The sequence below is a fragment of the Aptenodytes patagonicus genome, chromosome 2, assembly GCF_965638725.1.
Source record: "Aptenodytes patagonicus chromosome 2, bAptPat1.pri.cur, whole genome shotgun sequence".
NCBI lineage: Eukaryota > Metazoa > Chordata > Aves > Sphenisciformes > Spheniscidae > Aptenodytes > Aptenodytes patagonicus.
In genome coordinates this window covers 126,942,087-126,963,195 of record NC_134950.1, presented here as the reverse complement: position 1 = coordinate 126,963,195, position 21,109 = coordinate 126,942,087, and the positions used below count along the sequence as shown (strand labels likewise).

The 21,109-nt window shown below is 43.0% G+C and overlaps 1 protein-coding gene across 4 annotated transcripts in view; it reads left to right on the top strand.

Annotated features, from left to right (window-relative positions):
* The first annotated feature begins 3,959 nt into the window (after positions 1–3,959).
* Positions 3,960–21,109, top strand: part of RBMS3 (RNA binding motif single stranded interacting protein 3) — a 453,407-nt gene continuing 436,257 nt past the window's right edge. For all 4 annotated transcript variants that reach the window (XM_076331139.1, XM_076331137.1, XM_076331141.1 and 1 more), the window contains exon 1: positions 3,960–4,200. In XM_076331139.1, the coding sequence (XP_076187254.1) occupies positions 4,126–4,200 (75 nt within the window). In that variant the 5' untranslated portion in view covers positions 3,960–4,125. The remainder of the gene's footprint in view (positions 4,201–21,109) is intronic.

Here is a 21,109-nt window from a genome sequence, read left to right as displayed (position 1 = left end):
AACTCACTTTTTGTGAATGAAGAAATCTGCATTTTATGAAAGGTAAAAATACATCCAAACATACATCATTTCTGTACTTCAGGCTGCCAGGAGAAGCATTGTCTTTTTTTTTCCTGTCAGTTAACTCCTGGTTTCTTATCCACAGCTTTGGTTGTTGCTGAGTTAATATCCTTTGGCGCCTGCCTTTGAATGTATTTGGCTGTCTGTTTTACAGTTGATCTGTTCCCATTTATTTTATTTCATTTCTAAATTTCCCGTTGAAGAGATCCTTATTGCTCGCCTGCCTTGTGAATCTCCCCCCAGGGCGGTGACACCGGTGGCAGCAGCGCCTTTGCAGGTGCGCTGGGACTTGGCTCCCTCGCTGCATTCCCGCGAGTGGGCCTGGCTTGGGCTTGATAATGAGCCTCCAATAGGAGCAAAAAAGTTGGGAAGTTTGCTCGCTGTTGCTCACTGGGATCGAACAGCTTGTCTTTTCTTTTGAGGAACATTTAAACTTAACACTCGGCAGGCAAACCGCTATTTCAGTTTGCAAGTGGATTCGGTTATTCAAATGCACAGGCCAGAAAATGAAGGGGATTCTCTTTAAACAGTGTGCTCCCGAGTCACAGATGATCTTTTTGATGTCTGCATTTTGCAAATGGAAATTTTCCATTTTCCAGTGCTAGCATTTGTTCAGAGGCTGTGTGCTATCTAAATCTGCTTTTGTGGCTGTTCATTTGCATTTTTGCTATGCTATATTGCCTCCTGTCTTTTCCCCTTGGCCCCCCACTCTTTTATATTGAACTCCTATTTTTGCTGCCTCCACTCTGTCTTGCATCTCTGAAGGCTCAATCATGCAAGGTGCTGAGCACTCGGAACAAACAGCAGAGACTGCTCAGCACCTCGTCAGGATTACAGGTGAAAAGGGAAATCCAAAGCATCTGCATATTTAAGACTTTTGCTGGGAGACAGCAGGAGGAAGGTGGAGCTGTTACCCACTCAGGTAACAGTCTGGCTTCTCCTGCAGCTCCCGACCTTTTCCTAGTTGTGAGAACTGCTGGTGCTACCGGCCAGTGCGTCTGATGGGGGGGTGCGTGGGAATCTTTGTGTTGAAATTTTATGGCACGATGTGAAATACAGTAGTCAGGTGACATAGCCAAAATGATCCTTCCTTGACTTAAAATAATGGCCACAGGAAACCTTGCATGTTCGGATAGATCTCTTGGTCAGAATGCGCGGCTTTCTACTTCCTTAGTATTTCTTTTTTATTTCACCCTGTACACATAGGTTCTTTCTTCCCCCAAATCTGGTTACATCCACTTCTACAAGCAAACCGCTTAGAAAGAAAAACTGCTTTAATGTCCTGAGGGAAAAGTGAGAAGGTGGGGAGAGAAGCACAACAACTTAATTCTGGCAGTTGAAAGAACAATCTGAAAGTTGTCAGGCTCAAAGTATCACGTACTGTCAAGTAATCACTATTCACTTCTGCAGATACCAACCCTCAAACAGCCTATTTCACCCTCGGGGAAAGCGGGGGGGGGGGGACGGGGGGACGGGGGGAAGAGCCTAAGCAAGAGAATCGCTGGAGTATCACACACTGCCATGAGAGACAGCGTATTTAAAGCTGAGCAGCAATATAAACCATAGGGCTGGGAGCCGGGAATTGCAGGCTTCTCCTCCCGTTCCCTTCTTTTTTCTTCATTCACCTCTGGTCTGAGCTTCCGAGGGACCAGGCGGTACTGGCCAGCTTGGACTTCAGTAGGAATTGAAAATACTCAATAGTTTACCCAACCTGGCCTTTCTTCTGAATCTGTTTCGGCAGGTTTGGAAGCTGGGGCGGTGGCGGTGCTCCACAGTGCTCCGCCGGATGGGCAAGAGCGCCCGGTTAATGCCCGTACAGCGCTCTGGGAACAGAGCACTCGTTTTGCAAAAGTTTTTCTCCTGAAACACGGGGAACTGTACTGGCGTGAGAGCGGCACCTTGTTCCCGCCGGGTGGCACAGGACTGGTACCTAAATGCCAATAATTAATAATTATCAATGCCTGGTGATGAAAGCACAGTGTATAGGCAGTATTTTGAGCACGTCTATGGCTTCTCGCACTGCCCATTTCCTTCAGCTGCTTTCTTTTGCTCGTGAACTAACTGGCTATGGGGCAGTTATAGGAATCCATAACAAAACCCTCTGCTTACGAGAACAGCAAACTGCCAGAGTAAAGCGTGATATTTCCATGTTCCTGTCATGTGCAAGCACGTGCCCACAAACCAAAACACAGCTGGCAAGTCTAATTTTAGCTCTACCAGCCTTGAGAAATGTCCCTTTAAAGAAATTCCTTTTATAATTCTTTTTTTTCTGAAGCAATTTGGTTGATAATACAGCAGCTGACAATCCTGCTGCAATACTCCCGACGATTTAAATAAAAACAAAAAGAAACTGCTGCCCCACGTTCCCCCCCCCCCCAATTTATAAATAGGCAAAGCCACTGTAGAAAGGCCCAGGAATTTGATGACGTGTTAAAGGAATAAGTGATTAAAAAAAAAAAGGAGAAACGCTGGGATTTGTGTACAAGAGGGAACGTTTTGTTATTCACGCACTTTCTTACTGGCGATTTATAGTCCTGTTGCAAGACATATTCTTCCTTCCAACCTTTCGGAGGATAAATATTTGGGACCACTGTGCTGACACAGGTCCGGCACCCCTGGGATTCGTGGCTGGTGTGGGGCTCCCCGCCGGGTGCGGGTGCCACACCTGGCCCTCACCTGGGCCCGGGCCGCTGCGGGGTGGAGGCCGTGGGGCGTGCTGCGGCTGCGGCGGGGGGGGGGGGGGGAGCCCGGCCGTTTTGGGGGGCAACGGAGCCGCGGGTAACTTTCGTGGCACTGTGGTATTTTCAGGCGTCTGGCTGAAGGCACCCGTAAGTCAGGCCGGGCGAGTTTCCTCTTTACCCTCTTCCTCCATTTTGTTCCAACTTTAAATAAACCAAGTCTTATATAAGCGGTCTAACAAAGTATGTATTTAATATGTCTGGCCCCGGGTCGCCTCTCCGCGGAGTGCCGGACGACGGTACGGAGTAGTTTTCTGAGGAGGCCTGGGGGGGAGGACGGCGACTTCCCTGCTCGGCGACCAGGCTCCGTGACCTTCCCCTGCCTGTTTCTTAGAGGGAAAAAAAAAAAAGGCAAAAAAAAAAGCGCGTTGTGGGGCTGCTCTCTCCCCCCCCCCCCGCCCCCCCGGCGTTAGGATTTCCCGAGTCCCGCGGCCGCTTTTCGGCGCTCCCTGCTCCGGCGGCGCCGCCGACAGCGGGGCGCGGGCGGCCGCGGGGCCGGGGGGGGGGGGCGGAGCGGGGCGGGGGCCGCGGCGGCGGCGGCGGCGGCGGGCGCGGGGAGCCGCGGGCGCGGCGGCGGGGGCGGGCGGGGGCGCGGAGGCGGCCGCGCGGCCTGCGCCGGCCTCCCGGGGGAGCGGCGCGCCGAGGTCCCTCCCACCGGCGGCGCGGCGCGGAGGGGGTTTGAATGAAAGACAGGACGAGCCCTGAGCACCATGTCACTCCGTGAAGGAGGCAGCGGCAACTAGGCTGGGGAAGGCTCTTCCCTCCCCCCCCCCTTTTTTTTCTTTTCTTTTTTTTTCCCCTTTATTTTTCCCTTTTTCTTTTTTTTTTCTTTTTTTTTTCTTTTTTTTTTTTTTTGGTTGGAAGGGGGGTGGGTGGGGAGCGAGAGGGGAGGGCTCGAGAGCGGGGCGAGCCGAGGAGAGGACGAGGAGAGCGAGCGAGCGGCTCTGCGGAGGTTTGGAGTTGCACTGTCTTCCCGGCTCCTCTCGCAGGACGTTTCCCTCCCGCGCCGGGCAGCGGGCACCGCCGGAGGCACGCTGCTGCCAGCGGGGGAGGCGGGCTGCTCCGCCGCGGGCAGCCGGGCAGGGGGCTTCCACCCACCCAGCCCCGCGCACACCCCCCCGCACCCCCCTGCTCACACACACATATATGTGCGTGCGTGCGCGTTTTTGGCTGCGCTGGAAGTAACGCGCGGTAGACGGCGAGGAAGTCTCGGCAGCCTCCTCCGTCGCCCGCGCTGTCAGGAATAGCGGCGTGAGAGGAAGAAAGGCCCTGGGGCACTACACCCTGCCAACGAGTTCCCTGCGCCAGCCAGAAGGACTCCAGCTACATGGGCAAACGCCTGGACCAGCAGCCAATGTACCCCCAGTACACCTACTACTACCCCCACTATCTCCAAACCAAGGTAGGGTACGGCGGGGCCGGGCGCTTGGCGGGTGATGGAGAGCGGAGCGGCGCAAATTGCGGGCTCGCCTCTTCTCTTTGGCGATTTTTTCCCGTCGCTTCCTCGGGTTCGGTGTCACGCAGAGCCGAGCTGGTAGGCAGAAAGCAGGCGTGAGAGAGGCAGGAAGGTTACTGTCTGCCCTCCCCTTCATTTCTTCGTTTATTTCAATTTATTTATTTTTCTTTCCCCCAAGGGCTGCTGGTGTTGGCTAATTCCTTTTATTGTTTGGGGAGACCGGTGCGGTTAACGCTGTCGTAACACAGGGCAGGTAGTGTGTTTATTATGGCATAGGATAAAGAGTGCTCTGGACAGCATCAGGCACGAAACACTGTTTTGGTGGCGCTTCCAGTGATCTCTACAGTATATTCGGAGCTTAAAAGCATTTTGCTGTTAGAAAAGCTGTCTGTGGCAACTCAAACTTTTAATCAGCTGAGGGGGAGATGCTGTGGAGCTCGGAGGAGAGCTCGGAGCTAACCGACTGTAAATCTGGTGGAGTTTGTTTCAGTGCATTGCACTGCTTTTAATATTTCATTAAATATTGAGGATGATACGGGTGTACTGTGTTGCGTTTAAAAGGTCTAGAAATAGAGGGTAGCTACTTTCGGAGAGCACGTCTAAGCGCAGACTCTTCCTTTTTCTTTCTTCTTTTCTTAATAATTTTTAAAATGCCAGCAGACTGGAAAGCAGGCCTGCATCTCCTAAAGAGGCTGAGTGAAGTCGATGCTACCTGGCCATGAGTTAGTTAATTAAAGCTTTATTTTTCTAGTGCTATTGTATAATAGTCTGCTCCCTGAAAAGGTTTCCTGTGTGACCAAGGGACAGTAACAAAAGAAATCCCTAAACCGAAAGTTTGCTAAACCCTGTTAGGATACTGTATTTAAAAAAAAAAAGGGGGGGGGGGGACAACAGACGGCTGACCCAAACCCTGTTCTGAAGTGTGACCTCACAGCCACAGAATAACAGTTTCAGTCAATAAACTAATGTCCTTTAGGGGTAAAAAAAAAAAAAAAAAAAAAAAAATAGGCAGGGTGCATACACGTGCGTATGGCACTGCATACACATATACACATCGTGCTTCTGTGGCAAATTTAACACATGGGACATTTGACGTGTGCGTCTGTGTGTGGTGAAGTGCCACGGGAGAGGCTGACTTCTCCAGACTTTTGGTTTGAAGCACGTTGATCTGGCTACAGTTCTGAAAGGATAAGTTATATTTCCTTGTTAATAAAATTACTTTCCCGTTAACATTTATAGCCTGACTACTGCATTATATAAATTAACTGATTGTCAAAACTGCGATCCAGGCTGGTTGGAGTTGCGAAGACACCAGAACCACTCAATATGATTACAGCCTTGTAATTCATGGCAGGGTTACCTCTCGCTTCTTTGCTCTGCTGATTCTTTCACTGTATCGTGCAGATTTCTTTTGTATAAAATTTAGCCTTTTTTAATTTTGTATTTTGGAGTGATTTTTTTATCATGGTTGGGGTTGTTTTGTGTTTTTTTTTTTTCCTTTCAAGGTCGATCCAAATTGCATTTTACCTTTGTGACCATTTAGCGTGTATTGTTGCTGTTGCAGCAGCAGCCCGTCACTAGCTTGACTGCAATATTGCCTATAGCTTTAACTGTTTGGGGGATTGGGGGACGCAGACTGATGCTATTCCTCAAAACCTGGCAAGCCAAGGATGTGAAACAATTGATGGTGGTTTTTTTAAAGAACAATAGCCTTGGGTATTGGAGGAGAAATATTGGACATTCCATGCCTTTTACTCACATAGCTTACATTTTGCCATTCTTTTTTTTTTTTTTTTCCTTTTTTGCTCATTTTTTTTAAACTTTGTAAAATAAGCTTTTCGAGGAAATTAACCTTGTATTTGAGCTTAAAATAGTAACAATAGATTTTCCGTACTGTGGCTTTTTTTAACCCGATGCTTTAAAAAATAAATTAAACGCACTTTTATAGCCGGTATATAAAATTATCAACCCCGTGAAAAGTCATGTGTGTCTGTCTTTGCACACATGCACTACTACTGTAAGGACAGGTAAAATTTCAAATTTGTGATACATTTTACATGGCATTAATTTTTCTTTTTTCCTTGCTCCACAGTTAAGTGCGTACATAAAACCTAAATAATAAACACATATACACACACGTACAAGTATTTCTCTTCTAGAGACCTTAAGAGTTTAGAGTAGTGCAGACAGGCAGCATCTGGATTTTGTTACCTTAAAGCTAGCCATCAGCTTCTGGGACATTTTAAAGCAGTTAGATCCATTGTATGTCTAAAGCTAATAGTCGGGTAATCAAATAACGTTGTGGTGGAGAGCTGTATCTTTTATCATGCCTATTGGAGCAACACATATTAATAAACCCCTGTATGATTCCAGCCGTCCTGTGAACTCCAGCTTTTTATTTTCCCAAAACTGCTCTTTGTACCGAGCATGGTAGGATTCAGCTCCGCAGAAAGAATGTGTTTTTATGCTCATAGTCATGCACGCTGAGGGGGTGTGTGTGCATTCATTTGTAATTAAGAAAGAAATTTTAGGCTTTCTTTATGGCATTTGCATACAGCTTGTGAAATGCGGAGTGGCGGCACGTTAAACAGGCAAAGTTTGGAAATTTGTGTTCCCCCGTGTATTTGGGTGAAGTGCTGCTTTTGCTTTGCTTGTTTGGTGAAGTTGTCTTGGTGGTTCTTTGAGAAGTACCGTGTTACTGTACATCACGTCCTTCTCGGGGGGGAGCATGGAGCTGCGCAAGATCTCAGGCTACACTCTCTGTTTGTGTTTTCTAACATAGCTAGCATGTTGGTGTGCAGAAATGGTGTAAATGAATAGCTATATGGGTAATGGGATTATAAATAGAAAAAATGGTTTCCATATGTTTGTCTGATTGTTTTCAGTTTTTAGTGTTTCGTGGCCTTTTGTGGAACATGAAGCACGCACTCTTATTGTTCAATTTACTTGCGCTCCTTCATTATCAGATGCCACCACTGAAGCTAAAACTTTAATTGCAGGTTTAGACAAACCCGTTGTCACCCAAAAATGAAAAGGGGGGGAAGGTCAATTTTTAAGAGACAGTTGCAAGGAATTTATTATGTCTCTTAAGGACAAGCACTGGGATTGAGGAAAGACGTAACCTTATTTTTCTCGTTTTGGCATGACGCTGTCTGACAACTGCAGGTTGAAAGTACAATGTTGGAACTTCTTTAGGCAGATCCTGAGACCAGAGTCCAGTTGTCCTAGGAGTTTATTTCAGAATAAACATTTTTGGTTACTGCTATAAGTGAAGGATAGTCTTGTGTTCTTGCTGCAAAGAATATTGCACAGAGGTGGTTCAGCTCATCTGATGAGGATCTATAGTAGTTTTCTATTTTATTTTGAGACGTTAAGTGGATTTCCTTAGTTGCATCCTTGCTGATGGTGTAACTACTCAAACAACTGGTTTACAGGAGTATGTTGTAAATTGTCATATATGAAATGATAACGATGCTGAATCTTGCATTGTGGTCTGAATTTCTTTCTTCAGTTTCTTGCTTCCCAATCAAATGCTTTTCTTTTTGCCGTTTTGCACAGAGGAAAACAAAACTAAGCACCATGAAATATCATGTAATGATACGAAAAAGGGGGGGAAATATTAACCGAACTATTTGAATATATTTGAGAGAGTCTCTTTAATACAGTAGATGCTGTGTTTTATCTTTGTCCTTTGCAGCTTATGATTAGACCTAGCGCTGGGGTAAGCTCCCTGCAAACAGTCCACTGAAAAAACCTGAATCACTTGGGTGGAAAGGAGGAGGTGCCACAGTTACCTGCTGACAGGAATTGTTTGGTCTACAATTGCTGTACCTGCATTTGGGGTAAAAATATGCCAGTTTAGCAGCTATTTCCGCGCGGTTTGCTTTCATGCATTCTCCAGATATTTCCTACCTATTAGTCATGGTTCAGGTTTGGTAGTTTAACTCTCATGGTGTTGACTCTGCTACCCGGTCAGAAGGCTGAAATACCCCAAACGGAGAGGTGGCGTTTACTGAACCCACAATACCTCTTCATCTCTGTATGCCTGATGCACATGTGAACACGTGCAAAAGGAAGAAGTGTGATTTCCCAACACATATGTGAATAAAATCCTGTCTCTACGGATGTGAAAAGTGTGCAGACTGGTCCGCAGGTGAGAGTGGCTTAATGAACATGTCTGTTAAGTGACAGATACATGCCCCAGCCAAGGAAAAAACAATTGGGAAATTCAAACAGGTGTACTCAGAAGAGTTTAAGCTCCAAAAAGTCATTTTATGGGTACACATTCGGGTGTGTGTATGTGTCTTGTTTTGTTTCCCATTTTTAGGGTATCCTTTGGCACGAAGGAATCGGGGACCTCTTTCAGTTGCGTGCCACAAGCACTCCTCCCTCCTCGCTCCATCAGCCTCTTTTAGAAAGCGTATTTTTGGAATCGGCGCAAAGCTCTTGCCTCTCTTCACCTTGTACCTACCAATCCCGTGCTTTTTTTGTCACTCACGTTTCTGTTTAGCGAGTTTACCGCATTCCCCACTTTTGGCCATCTGGCCGTACAGAAGGCCTTGAAGAAAGCGTTCCAGATACGGAGATGCCTGACAGGGCTTCTCTGGCTGGTAGTGTTCGGATTTTGTTTGGTTCCTGGTGTGAAGCAGGGGTCAGGTGTAAGGAGTAATTCATCAACCACACACTGATTTCAGGCTGCATTTCCAACCATCTGCAGCTTGGATTGCTGCCAGAGCTCAAAAGTCTAGCTGGAGCCCATGTGATCGTGCCAAAGTAAAGGCAAACACTTGCAAATAGAGAAATGCATTTCTAGGAATGAAGTTCGTTCGCACTTAGCCCCTGTTTGATTCAGTATGTCGCAGCGTGTTTTAAATGCCTCGGAGAGCTGCCTGAAAGAAATATAAATTCGTTTAAATGCCATTTAAAAATATTTAAGCCTGGCTGTAACTTTGACAGTAATACTAATATCTAACTCTAGTATTTTGCCAGTTGCTTTAAACAATAAGGAAGATAAAAGTTATGTTCCTCTGAAAAAATGCAGAAATATATGAACTTGTTTGTTTTCCATTTCTGTTTGCCATTCATCCTCACGTGCCTGGATAAAAATACTTTTGCTGCTGTAAGGGACACCATGATATATATTAAAATAATGTTGAATCTCTTAGTTGATATTCCTTTCATGTGTTGTCTCAATGCAAGTTTGTTTAAATTAATAAAAAAACCCCCACAACTAAAAACAACTGTGGGAAAGGAAAGTTCAAATTTTTACTCTTTTGAACATTATTACTGTATGCTTCGGAGATATATTTTGCTTCCATAACAAAAGATGGAAGTTACAAGCATTTGCCAAATTAGGCTACATAGATCTTGCTGTGGCAAATGCTGTGTGTTAATAGTTATAACTTGAATGCCTTATACAAGGTGCACCTTCAAAAGTCAAGTACAATGCTTCAGAACTGGACTGGTTTGGTTTTTAATGCGTGGGGGCCTTTCAAAGTAAGCCTGATGGTATATTTGCACTTGAATTCAAGTATCTTGGTAGAAATCATCAGACTATCAGTTCTTAAATTTCCATGAATTAAAAACCAGATAAGAAAAGATGTGCTCCAAGTAGGATGCCTGAGTTCATTTCAGGTCTTGCTGTAAGTAGCCTGGATAGTGTTCCCTTTGTATGTAATTGCAAGCAGGGCTTTTTAATTATTTTTTTTTTTTGGTGTGGGGGAAGTGGGTTTGTCACTATCTATACTCCAGGCAGGGACTCTGAGTTCACTTGCAAACAAGCCCATTCCGGAGCGTCCAGGAAGAGAAGCAGATTTAAAAAAAAAAATAAGTGGGCTGTTTTTATTATTTTTTTTTTCTGTTTTGTTTTTCTTGAAGAAAAGTCTTTTAATGTTAGAAATTTTATGTAGAGGAAAATGGTTGATGTGTCTCCAGAACTTGCTTCCAGTGCTGCATTAAAATTGTGTTTTGTAACAGTCTCATCAGCTACAGCTGTATGTGATTAAATAGTGTAATATCAAAAGCATGTGTGAATAAGAGCTTTTATGATATAGTTGTTCCATACCAAAGACTGCAGATGGGCAGAGAAGGGAGACGGAGAACAGTGATTTACTCAGATATTGTCACAGCCTGTATTGTGAGTGTTTGTGTAGTGATGTTTCGCAATTGCTTTCCCACTCGTACGGGCAAGATTGAGTGATGGAGGGAAGTTTAGAAGTAAACATTTTTGCACAGAGAGCTACTCTAAATGTGCAGGGTATCAGCCTGAGAATGGTGTCTACTGATGCAGAATGACATACCAATATTTTAAGTAGCTGATTAACAATAATATTATTGAATAGAAGTTATAGCGAGAGGGATCTGTTCCGCTTCCCTTGAAAAATCAATGAAAGAGCTTCAGTTGTCTTCAGGAAGGCAGAATCAGGCCCACAAAGCACATACTGTTCTCCATGGCAAAACCAGGACAGCTGAACAATATGCAGGTTTAAAAAAAAAAATTACAAAAGTAACAAGAACTGTCTATCAAAAGGATTCTACATCATACAAGTGGGTGAGGACATACCTCATCTGATATTTAACAGCAACTGGGGTTTTCTATGGCTATAATTTCTATTTAACATTATTTATTCTGATTTATAATTTTAGAGAACGGGCAGCAAAACCCAGATGCTCTGTCTTTCTGTCTGTTTCTTTCTCTGCCACAGTTGAGATATGATTTATACATAGTGGAAGTCTAATTGCCTTAGGAGATGTCTTGCATGGAGCCCAGTGCCTATAATGAAGATTAGCAATTTCTGTGAGAGAGTAAGTGTGGTTAATCCAGGATAGAGCGGAGAGCTGGTTTTGCTTTTATTTATATAATTACTAAGATAAAAATACCGTGTAGCCTCTTTGAAATCTGAAACAAGTCAGTTTTTTGTGTAGGTCTCTTCTCCATTTAGAAACACTGTATCCTCAGAAGTGAAGCAAAGGTTGCTTGTCCTATCTGTAGTTGCAGATCGGAGGCTCCTGTTGAATTCCTCAGCCATACTGTCTTTCTGATTTTGTTGGTTTACAGCAAAGTCTAATCTCTTCTCCTAGAAGTTTTTATTAGCTGAAAGACTTTTCAGGCCTGACACTGTCAAATAAGAAAAAAAGATTATTTTTCCTACTTTTGGATGCAAAGATTATTTTTTTTTCTTTCTTTCTTCTCACCTTCCTTGTTTGTTTCTGTGCTTGCTTGCTTGCAACCACGGTGGGAATAAATTCCCTCTCTGCTTATTTGTTGTAAAGTCAACGTCAGTATCAAATGTGGTCATTTATTTAAAAAGTAAATATTTACATTTCTACGTGTGTCATTTGTGGTAAATTTATGCAGATGAAATTGTTTGGACAGATTTTCTCTAAGGGTTCCTCTGTTAATTGTATTGACTTCATTCAGATGCAAATGAATGAAATAAACCACCTGACTTATATAGATCATAGTAGAAGCCTGAAGACGCATAAGATTGCATGTTTACGATGTAAAGCGCTCTGATACTTTGTTCCTCGTTGGTGTCTCCATGACACATGTTTTATGGATGGTACCATGTGGTTGATAATGATTTATGGGCTGTCATGTAGTGGAAGTGACGTCACTCCTGTGTGATTCAAATTTATTCAAGAAGAAAAGTTGTTGAACAGATTCGTATCCCCCCTCCCCAAGTGTAAATCAAACAGCAGTTTGTTCTTATTCTGTGAGTTTGCATTAATAGACTAAATGCTGAAGCGGCACTTAAATACTCCGCTGCAGACCGTGGCAGAGAAGAGCAGAAGAGTCTTACGGGTGGACCGGCGTGATATTGTTTTATTTAACTGATTGCTCATTTGGCTTTTGTCCGGCTCCCTTCCTCACCCCCTTTCACAGCCCTTCCTCTGCCCGGCTATATTTAGAGACCAGCCAGGCTGAGCCATTCAAAGTTCAGTATCGACGCTGCGCGGGAGCCTGACCTTTCCGCATGCGGCCTTGTGCCGATGGGAGGCAGCAGGGCCGGATCAACCATCGAGTCCCGTTTGACTTGCTTGTGAGAAACTCTCTGGTCATTTGAAACGACACGCGATGCGATCTAGTTGCCTTCCTGGGTGAGAAGCTGGCAACCCTCACCCCCCGGGGTTACCGGAGGGTGAGAGTCGGATTGGAGATGCAGTAGATAGGGCAGAGGGCCGCTTTGGACGCGCGGTGCCAGAGCTGGCAAAACCTTGAGGTGGTGCATTGGTGACCTGCGAGATAAAGGGAGATTAGGGGACTTCAGATGGAGGCGTTTCACCAGAGGAGGAGATAAGGGAGCCCTGGTGTACCGCTACATCACAAAAGGTTTTTAAAGCTAGGTATCCATAGTTACAGCAGGAGAGTTAAAATCTAGATTTCGGGGACTCACCTGGTGTAATGTCCTCCTTCCCTTTAAAGAAGAAAGTATTTGGCAGTTCTTAAAGCTGGAATGATGTGCCTGTGTGAACTCCCTGGTGCTCAGAGAACTGCCTGTTTAAAGTTTGCTCTATTTTTCCCTCTTGTTCTAATTTTTCCAGCTGTGGAAAAAAAAATGGTATTGCAATTCTTAGCCATATAAGGGACTTGTTAGTTTCTTTATGTGGTTGGGAATTGTTTCTCCTTTTGGTCTTCAAAGGCTGTTGCTGCTGAGTTTGCTTTAAAGGGAAGGAACTACTTCTTGCTTAGACAAACGTTGCAATCCTTATTTCTTCTCTTTCTCACATCTCTCTGACCTTTTATTGGGGGACATGCATATAAATAAATTCTGCTTGTTGGTATCATGCAAGTTGATGGATGCTCTTACGAGGAGAGAAGCATAATGGGAAATGCAGTCTTCATTTCTGTTCTCTCATTTTATAGTGATGAATTTGGTTTGGTGCCAGTTAGTAAGTACATGACCTTTTCCCTACATCTTTTGATTCATGACAGGGGGTGTCAGAGCTGTGTTAGTGATCTCTTGTTTCATCTTTTAACAAACTATGGAATATTAAAAATGAATTAGGTCACTTGGAGCTCGGCTAATGTGTCTGTGATGCAGGATGGTGATTTCATATTAATGAAGCATAACACAGCTTAAAATACAAAATTCAGATTTTTCTGAACACACAAACAGCAGAGACGTATCACTCGTAAGGCAGAATATTTTTATCTTGAAAATGTTATCTTTTTAAGACAAACCAAACAAGATATTTTGCAAAGATGGTGTTATCGGCAGCATTCATTTAGTGTTCATTCCAGAAAATCGTATCAGCTTTTCAGCCTAATTAGAGCTAAGTTTTTCAGTGTATTTACTTTAAGATCAAAACTGCTGACAAGACTTCTTTTAGTATCAGCTGAGATGTGTCTACACAGCTGTCAATGTTCTGCTTAGCTGATACACACAAACCGATAATCTACCATATGTAACTGAACGGTATAATATATACTCGTTTCGTGCGCAAATGACACTTCTGAAATTGTTTAGCGGAAGGGAGACTGGTGATGAAAAGAGCTGTGAACGGTACAATGAATAAAGTAAAGAATAGGACTGATAGCTCTTACACAAGTCCCTGCCAGGTTTTGCATTCATGAAAACTACCTTTAATACCACTCTATACCTGAAAGACATCAGAAAAAAGTCAGAGGCACTGCAGTCCTTCAGATGTTTGACAAAGCGTGCGGTAGGACTTGGTAAGCTGAATGCTTTACCTAGGCTGTATTAAGATGACATTTACTGTGTCAAGGTATAGCTGCATTAAGTACTGTTAAACAGTCCTTCGTGAAAACAAGCATAAAGCGGGCATATTGCTGTGGTCTTTAGCAAAGCAGCTGGGAGCTTTCTGCCTGGGAGAGCATCGCACTCGCTGGATTTCATGTTTGTGCTCTTTGTATCTCTTTGGAGCTTTTGCATCCTAAAGAAACACAGGGGTCGATCCAAATATTTCCAGTAAAAGTGTCCTTTTTGGTGACACTTTTACTATGGGCGCCGGCTGGCGGTGCAAGATGGGATGATAATAAATCCCACTGATGTATGGTGACTCCAGGATGGCAGTAGTGGTATACGCTGATCTCACCTGTCTGTCGTTGCCTTGCAGATACAGGTGTGCAATGCACTGAGTCATCTTGAATTTTGAGATTATGGCTATAATTCCTGTCTCCAGAAACAGCTGTGAGAAAGCTGTAGACTACTGGCCTGCCAGGACATACTTGCTATCTGTGTGATTTAGAAGCCTTGCCGGCCACTCAGTTTCTGCTTTATATCTCTGCCATTTCACAAAATCACTGTAATTGTATACAGTTGTCCCTGCACAACGTGCAATTTCCTGTAGTTTGAAAAGCTTTCAGCATAAGATTGTCTAAACTTAATAGCATAAACATTAATTTACTGTGTTAGATGGGTTATTGGGTGTTTTTAGCATGCATAAGTCTGGCAATAATTGTGCTGGACAGAAGAAATAAGTTTTGTTTCCTTCACTGTCTGCCCTGCTTTTACTTAAATGGATCCCTGGTGGTGGTAATACTTAGCATGTAGCAGTCATTTCAATTTTCAGTGGGCTGTATAAACATTAACTAATCTTCAGAGTCCATTCTGAGAGGTGCCTTAAACACCTTATTTGCTCATGTAATGGCTGCATGCAAATAATGGCCTCAGCCTCCAGAAGCCTATACTGGATTATTGAGAGTTTGGGGATAGACTTGTGTAGCATCCACACCTTCTCTTTTCAGGCAGAACCTGGAGGTGGGGAATGTTGTTGCTGCTTTATGAGCAAATGCAGTACGTGAGTGGTATAAGAGTGAAGGCAAAGCTGGGAAAATAAAGGGAAAACATTTACAGAAGGTGGCATGTTTACCTCTGGTTATCCAGAAGTGCTGAGTACCCACAACTCCAACAGATGGAGGTCTCAAAAACATTTGAAGCCAAACCCAATACGACTCCCAGATGGGGCATCTAGATTTACAGAGCACTTTGAAAAATCACTTACCTCAAGCAAGCGCCTGAACCAGCCTAGCTGGTTCAGTGTTACACCTTCCAGTCCTTGAGCCTTTCTGTTGGGGAAGAGGAGAAATGGAGCAGGGTAAAAGGATGCACTTTCTGGAGGAGAGGAATTCTCTGTTGTTTCAGTGCTGGGGAAGGTGGTTGTCTGCAGTCCTACTAAGGCGCCCAGGTGAAAACGATGTTCATGGTGTGTGACCAGTGATATGAGGGGCAGATCAGGGCCCAGCTTGCAGTGTTGTAGAGATTCAAACAGTGCTTGGCCCAAATTTTTCCAGAAGACATGAAAAACTTAGTGGACACCTGGATAAGGATGCAAAGGACTACTTCATCCTTCCAAGTAACAGAGGGAAAAGCTCTTTCAAACCGTGCCTGCGCACAGCCCCCGGCCTCGCTGGCCCTAGCAGAGCCTTCTGTCAGGCGCTGATGGGAAGGGTATTCAAAACGATTGTCACAATTTGATCAACATCATGTAAGGACTGGTTTGTGTTCGAGTCCTTCAGGATAATTTTTCCAATCTACAGCACCCTGTTAATCAGCAAGGGAATAGCGAAGAAGTTACTTACAGGTAGGTGTTAGCTAAATAGTAGTTGATAGATACAGATTCATCAGAGCCAACTGGCTTTGGTTTTCTCATGCCTGACGTTGTGTGTCTTGCCAGGGCTTATTTTAGATTTTTTGTTGTCTTTACTTTTTTAATTCCTCTCATCTTGTAATATTATCATATGTGCTTCCCTTACTGTTGTGTTGGAAGTAGTTGCATTTTTAAAAATTATGGCTTGTTTGACTCAAAGGTACATTGTGGATGGGAGAGAAATGGATGATATTCCTGATGCTGATAACTTCTTGTGTCCAAAGGGTTTTGTTTTAAATATGTGAAAACACCATAAACAAGGGTGGATTATTGGTGTTTTTAAAGCAGAACAAGGAACTGTGCCAATGGCCACAAAGATGTAGATCGTGATTTTTACAATGTGTGTTGAGGAATGAAGTATGACTGCCATGCTCCAACAACAGCCGATGAAGTAGACTGCATTTATGCTTCATCTCTCCTGGTCTTTTAGCAAGGGAGTAAATTATTAGTTGTTTATTATTTCTTAACCTTCAGTGGGTTGACTTCCTTTCTGTGCTAGTCAGCTATTCTGGGGTAGAGCTATGTGAATTTTATTTCCTTCCTCCTCTTTCCCACATTCTCATTTGCTCTCAGGAGAGATTGTCAGGTAAGTTCATGCCTTCTTTTTAACCAGCCCGAGTGGCAAAGAGACGATCCGACACTTAGGTGACAAGGACAGACCTTGAAAAGGCTGAGGCATGAGGTTTGGGCACCATTAGCACAAAATGAATAGAAGGAAAGCCAGAAGACTTATTTTTATTCCGTGTTTTGTCCATCTTTTGTGATTTAGCAAATCTGCCTCTTCACCATTTTCTCTCAGTTGTGGATTTTTTTCCTCCCCTTGTTTTGTTTTTTCTCATCCTTTTAAAAGCTCTTCTTGTTCTCATTTTTCTTTTGCCTAATGCTTATGTGTATGTCATGGTGCTTGTTCTGCCATTTGACCATCACAACTTTTTTTATATGCATGTTGCAATTGTATTTCTTAAGCCAGTCATGCTCTTCCCCTCTTTATTTTTTTTTTGATGGTGTTTTACTGTTTGCAGACCGCCTCTGACTGTGCAGTTCTGTTGTGCTGAGCTGCATACAAAACCAGGGTAAGAGATAGTCCCTGCCTGCAAGAGTTTATGAGCAATGTAAATAAGGCAGGCTCACAAAGGTGGGTAGGAACAGAAGTGGAGAGAAGTGAAGTGCCTGGTGCGAGGTTGCATTGCAGAGCAGTACCAGGACCTGGATGGTAGATGGTAACTAGTGTCTATTGTTTACCTAAATATTGTGTGCTACTCCATCACCTTGGGAATGAGTCACTCTACCTTCCCAGTTCATGCATTGTTAATTTTTTTCATTTTCTTTCCTAGTATTTAGGGTTGCAGTTGCACGCATTCAGTTCACAACTACCTTTATGTTTCCCTGGGCTTTGTCTGGGCTTTGATTTCTCCATCTTTGCGGTTTGGTGGCCATTGTCCCATGCGTTGCTGTCTGGCAGATTTTGGGTGTTGGCAGCAAAGCGAAGGAAGCCACGGGGTGGTTCTCTGGAGGTGCCTGTGTCAGTATACTGGCACTTCAAAAATAAAGTCTTAGCTGACATTGCTGGCTGGCTTCATGGGGAACAAAATGGAACTGGACAAAAGAGCAAAGCAGCCGAGGTCAGTGTGAGACAGCAAGTCTATTCCCAGTAGATGAAAGCTCTAGAAATACCATGGTGTGCAATGGCTGGTGGCTTGCGCTCAGTGAGGATTAGAGTTGGTATTTTTTCATACTTGCTTCCCATTTTGCTAGGGCTGTAACGTTGCAGGAGAGCCATGTTTCCCACAACTGTTCAGTGCTTTTAAAAAGTAAATACTGTGGGGGGGGGGAAAGGGATGCATATGTCTTGCACTTCAGCAAGTTGGCTGCTGATAAATGTTAGGCTGAAATTTCAAAGGGACGGTGCTTTGTACAGTAGCTTGGGGCCTCAGAGTCAGAAGTGCTGGTCACCTGCAGCTCCTATTAACTTCAACTAGAACTGTATGTACTTTGCACTTTTGAAGACCAGGAGCTCCTTAGGGCTTAAATGTTACCTTTTTTTTTTAATAGCAGTTACAAGCTGACAGGGAAATCTCTCACTTTTACTGTATTTTTCTTAGGGGGGAAAAAAGGGGGGTTGGGAGACCAAGGGAAGAACTTTTTTTTACAGCAGTGATAGAATGTATTTCTAACAGCAAATACTTCTGTATCTCTTACAGGTAACACTTCATATTGTTAGCAGCATAATGTTAATGATTTAAATAACTTTATTGTTTGTTTGCCTTTGGCAACTTAGATTGGATAATGAAGATGGACTTAATTTCTTCCCTTGTATCTTTTGAATTTTTAAAAATCTTGTAGTGTTTGGGATGCAAGGGCTGTCAGAAAATGATTATTTGCTTAGACAAGGAGAAGTGTGACAGAAGCTTCTCTAGCAGTTATGTGGAGTTTATTTTTATGAAACGTGCGTTTTGGAAAATACTCACTGCTTTGGTCTGTTACCGGCTCTCATAGCTATATTAAGTGGCAGGAATTTATTATTCCTAAAGGTACATTAGTTCAAAAGGATCTAAATTTTCAATCTGTATGTTTGTATATGTACCGATTTTTATCTCCCTCTAGATTGCAGAGAAAAGCTTGAATGTCTGCCCAGGTATACCTAAAAGGCTCAAAAGTCAGACGAAAAAAGCAGAATGCAGTCTTCTAAAAATCTTGGGATATATCAGCCAGCCTCACCAGGGCTCCCTAGGTTTAGGTGTAGGTTGCAGTCCTGAGTATTTCTTGAGTTTATAAACTGAGGTTTTGGGGTTAACGCTCAGCTGATGAGCATTGACTTTTTTTAATTAGCCATGTATTTTGAAGTTCAGGGTTTGTGTTTCACTTTGCTGCTGAGTGCTGCTGTATCTGTGGCTTACTCAGCATTAACAGTGGGAATATCCAAAGCAGATGTCTACAGGAAAAACCTGTGCCTGATTTGTTTAGCTGTATTAATTTTCTTCCCATTGTCATTGGTGGAAGTAATTTACTGACAAATGGGGTGCCCATATTGGGAGACTGATAACTTGTGAGGTGCTCTTCCTTTGGGCCCCATCCTGCCGTCCGGGTGTACTCGCAGCTGAACGTCACCTCGTGAGCAGCTCTGCTGGAACCGCAGCACTGCATACATGATGAGGAATTATTCAGCGGGAAGAGGACTGGCAGAATTTGGCCTTTAGGAAAGAAATTTCATTTTGTGAGCGTATTACAAACAATAGAGAGTTAAGAGATGAAAAACTGCCACTACATAGAAAAATAATACTGTTTCAATTTAAGCCTTGGTTTAGTAAGTTTTCCTGGAAAGAAACTTGTTCCTGAGGGCATTTTATCTATTTCTCTCTCTCTCTCTCAGGGTTTAATACTGCTGCCCATCACTGCAGTATCTGAATGCTTTCTATATAGAGATTGATAGCAACTTTGAAGTCCCCAGTGAACTCTGCAATCTTTGGCACATCTTTCTTTAGGGTATTGAGAAAATAGGTTGGGTGGGATTTTTCAAATAAAATATTAGTGTTATTTAATTTTACGTTGTAATAGTAGTAAGGTAGGTTGTTTTTTTTTTTTTAATTATTGCTTTGGGAGATGTTATTAAAGTTTTTCATTTTTCTTCCTTCTTCTTTTTATGATTTTACTGAGGTTCTGGGGTATAAGAAGCACCATTGTTAAAGTCAGAATACATTACTGACTTTTAAAAATGTGTTTTCCTAAGTGTCACATCTAACAGATAAGGGACAAGTTATCAAATATCTAATGTTACAGAGGTTTTCTTTTTTGTTCAGTGTTATCTAGATTGTTTGAAAAACATTCAAATAATATTTACATTTTTACAGGTGATGCATACCAGTTCTGTATCAGCTCATGAGAACTGTTAGATGCAGTCTTTTATCTTGTAAAATGATTCAAGTAAAAGTAAATGTTTGAATTAGTAGATAGGAATAAATTCTTAAAACTAGCAAGATTACAGTGAGAGGATTTACTAACTGGTTTGGATATTCAGTTCTGAACCATTTCAGTATTAGTCTTGTGTGGCTAATCTGTCTATCCAGCTATGTAATCTGTTTAAACAAGGTACTTAGCTCTTCCCAAATAATTTCAAAGAGAAGTAAAAATAACATCATTGTTTTCTCTATCTTTCTTTCCAGTCTGTCAGAGAAATACCTTGATTAGTTTATACTTTGTTTATATGTGTGGGTGCCTTCCTTGGATGCGAACAGTAAGAAATTTTTGAAGAAGTTCAAGTTGTAGCAATGAGTCCTGTGGTTAATTCAGAAGATGACTGGTCCTGTCGTCATTTCTGTGTTGTTGTTTTTCTTTTTTAATCTTGCGTGATTGTGAGCTCCAGATATTAGAGCAAGCTTGTAGACCTGTCCTGCTGCCAACATTTATGAGTGCCTCCCAATTGCATCCTAGTGAAGATTGATGTCTGTGGTAACTTTTGAGAAATGGTGCTGGTGGTAGCTAGAGAGAGTTGAAGGTAAACCACTGAATATTAAGGCAGGGTTTTGAACTAGACTGCATTTCATGGGCAGTTTGTAGAGAAGGAGGAATTCTGGTAGAGTCCAGGAGAAATGGGGAGAGCAGGGAGGATAATCTTGCAGTGAGAAGTTTGCTTTATTTCCTCAATGGTCTTGACAGTATTTTGTTAGAAGGTATACAGTATTAGGAGAGACCTCAAGAAGTCATGCAGACCATCCTCCCTTCCTCAGAGGTGAAATCAAGTGCATTTACAGTACCTCTACCAGACATTTCTCAGTCAGTGGCTTGTGTTATAATGAGACACAAAGAATTCCTACCCCATGGTGAGAGGCATGGCTGAGGAAGCTGCTGAAGCCCTCATCCTCTGGTGAAAGACGTTCTGCTACCTCCCCAGGTACCTCATCCAGTGTGCTAATAATTTTATAGCGAGGGGGAAAAAAAAAAAGGCAAACTTGTCTGTTTCTTTTATTTTTGTCCTTTAAGGAGGGCCTGTTGTCCCTCCCCCATACAGATACTTCATTCTGAATAGAATATATGGAGATGAAGGAGCACGGTCAACTCGGGAGTGACAGCTCCTTCTGAAATGTCTTTAACTATTATTTTTTTACAATATACTTTTTTTCTGCAGTTGTTTTAACTTCACGTACTCTTCAAAGGCGTTAAACATGTATTATCATGTGTTGAAGTCACAGTTTTTACCAGTGGGTTCAAGAAGTCAGCCTGTATATTCTTGTTTCAAAAGCTAATT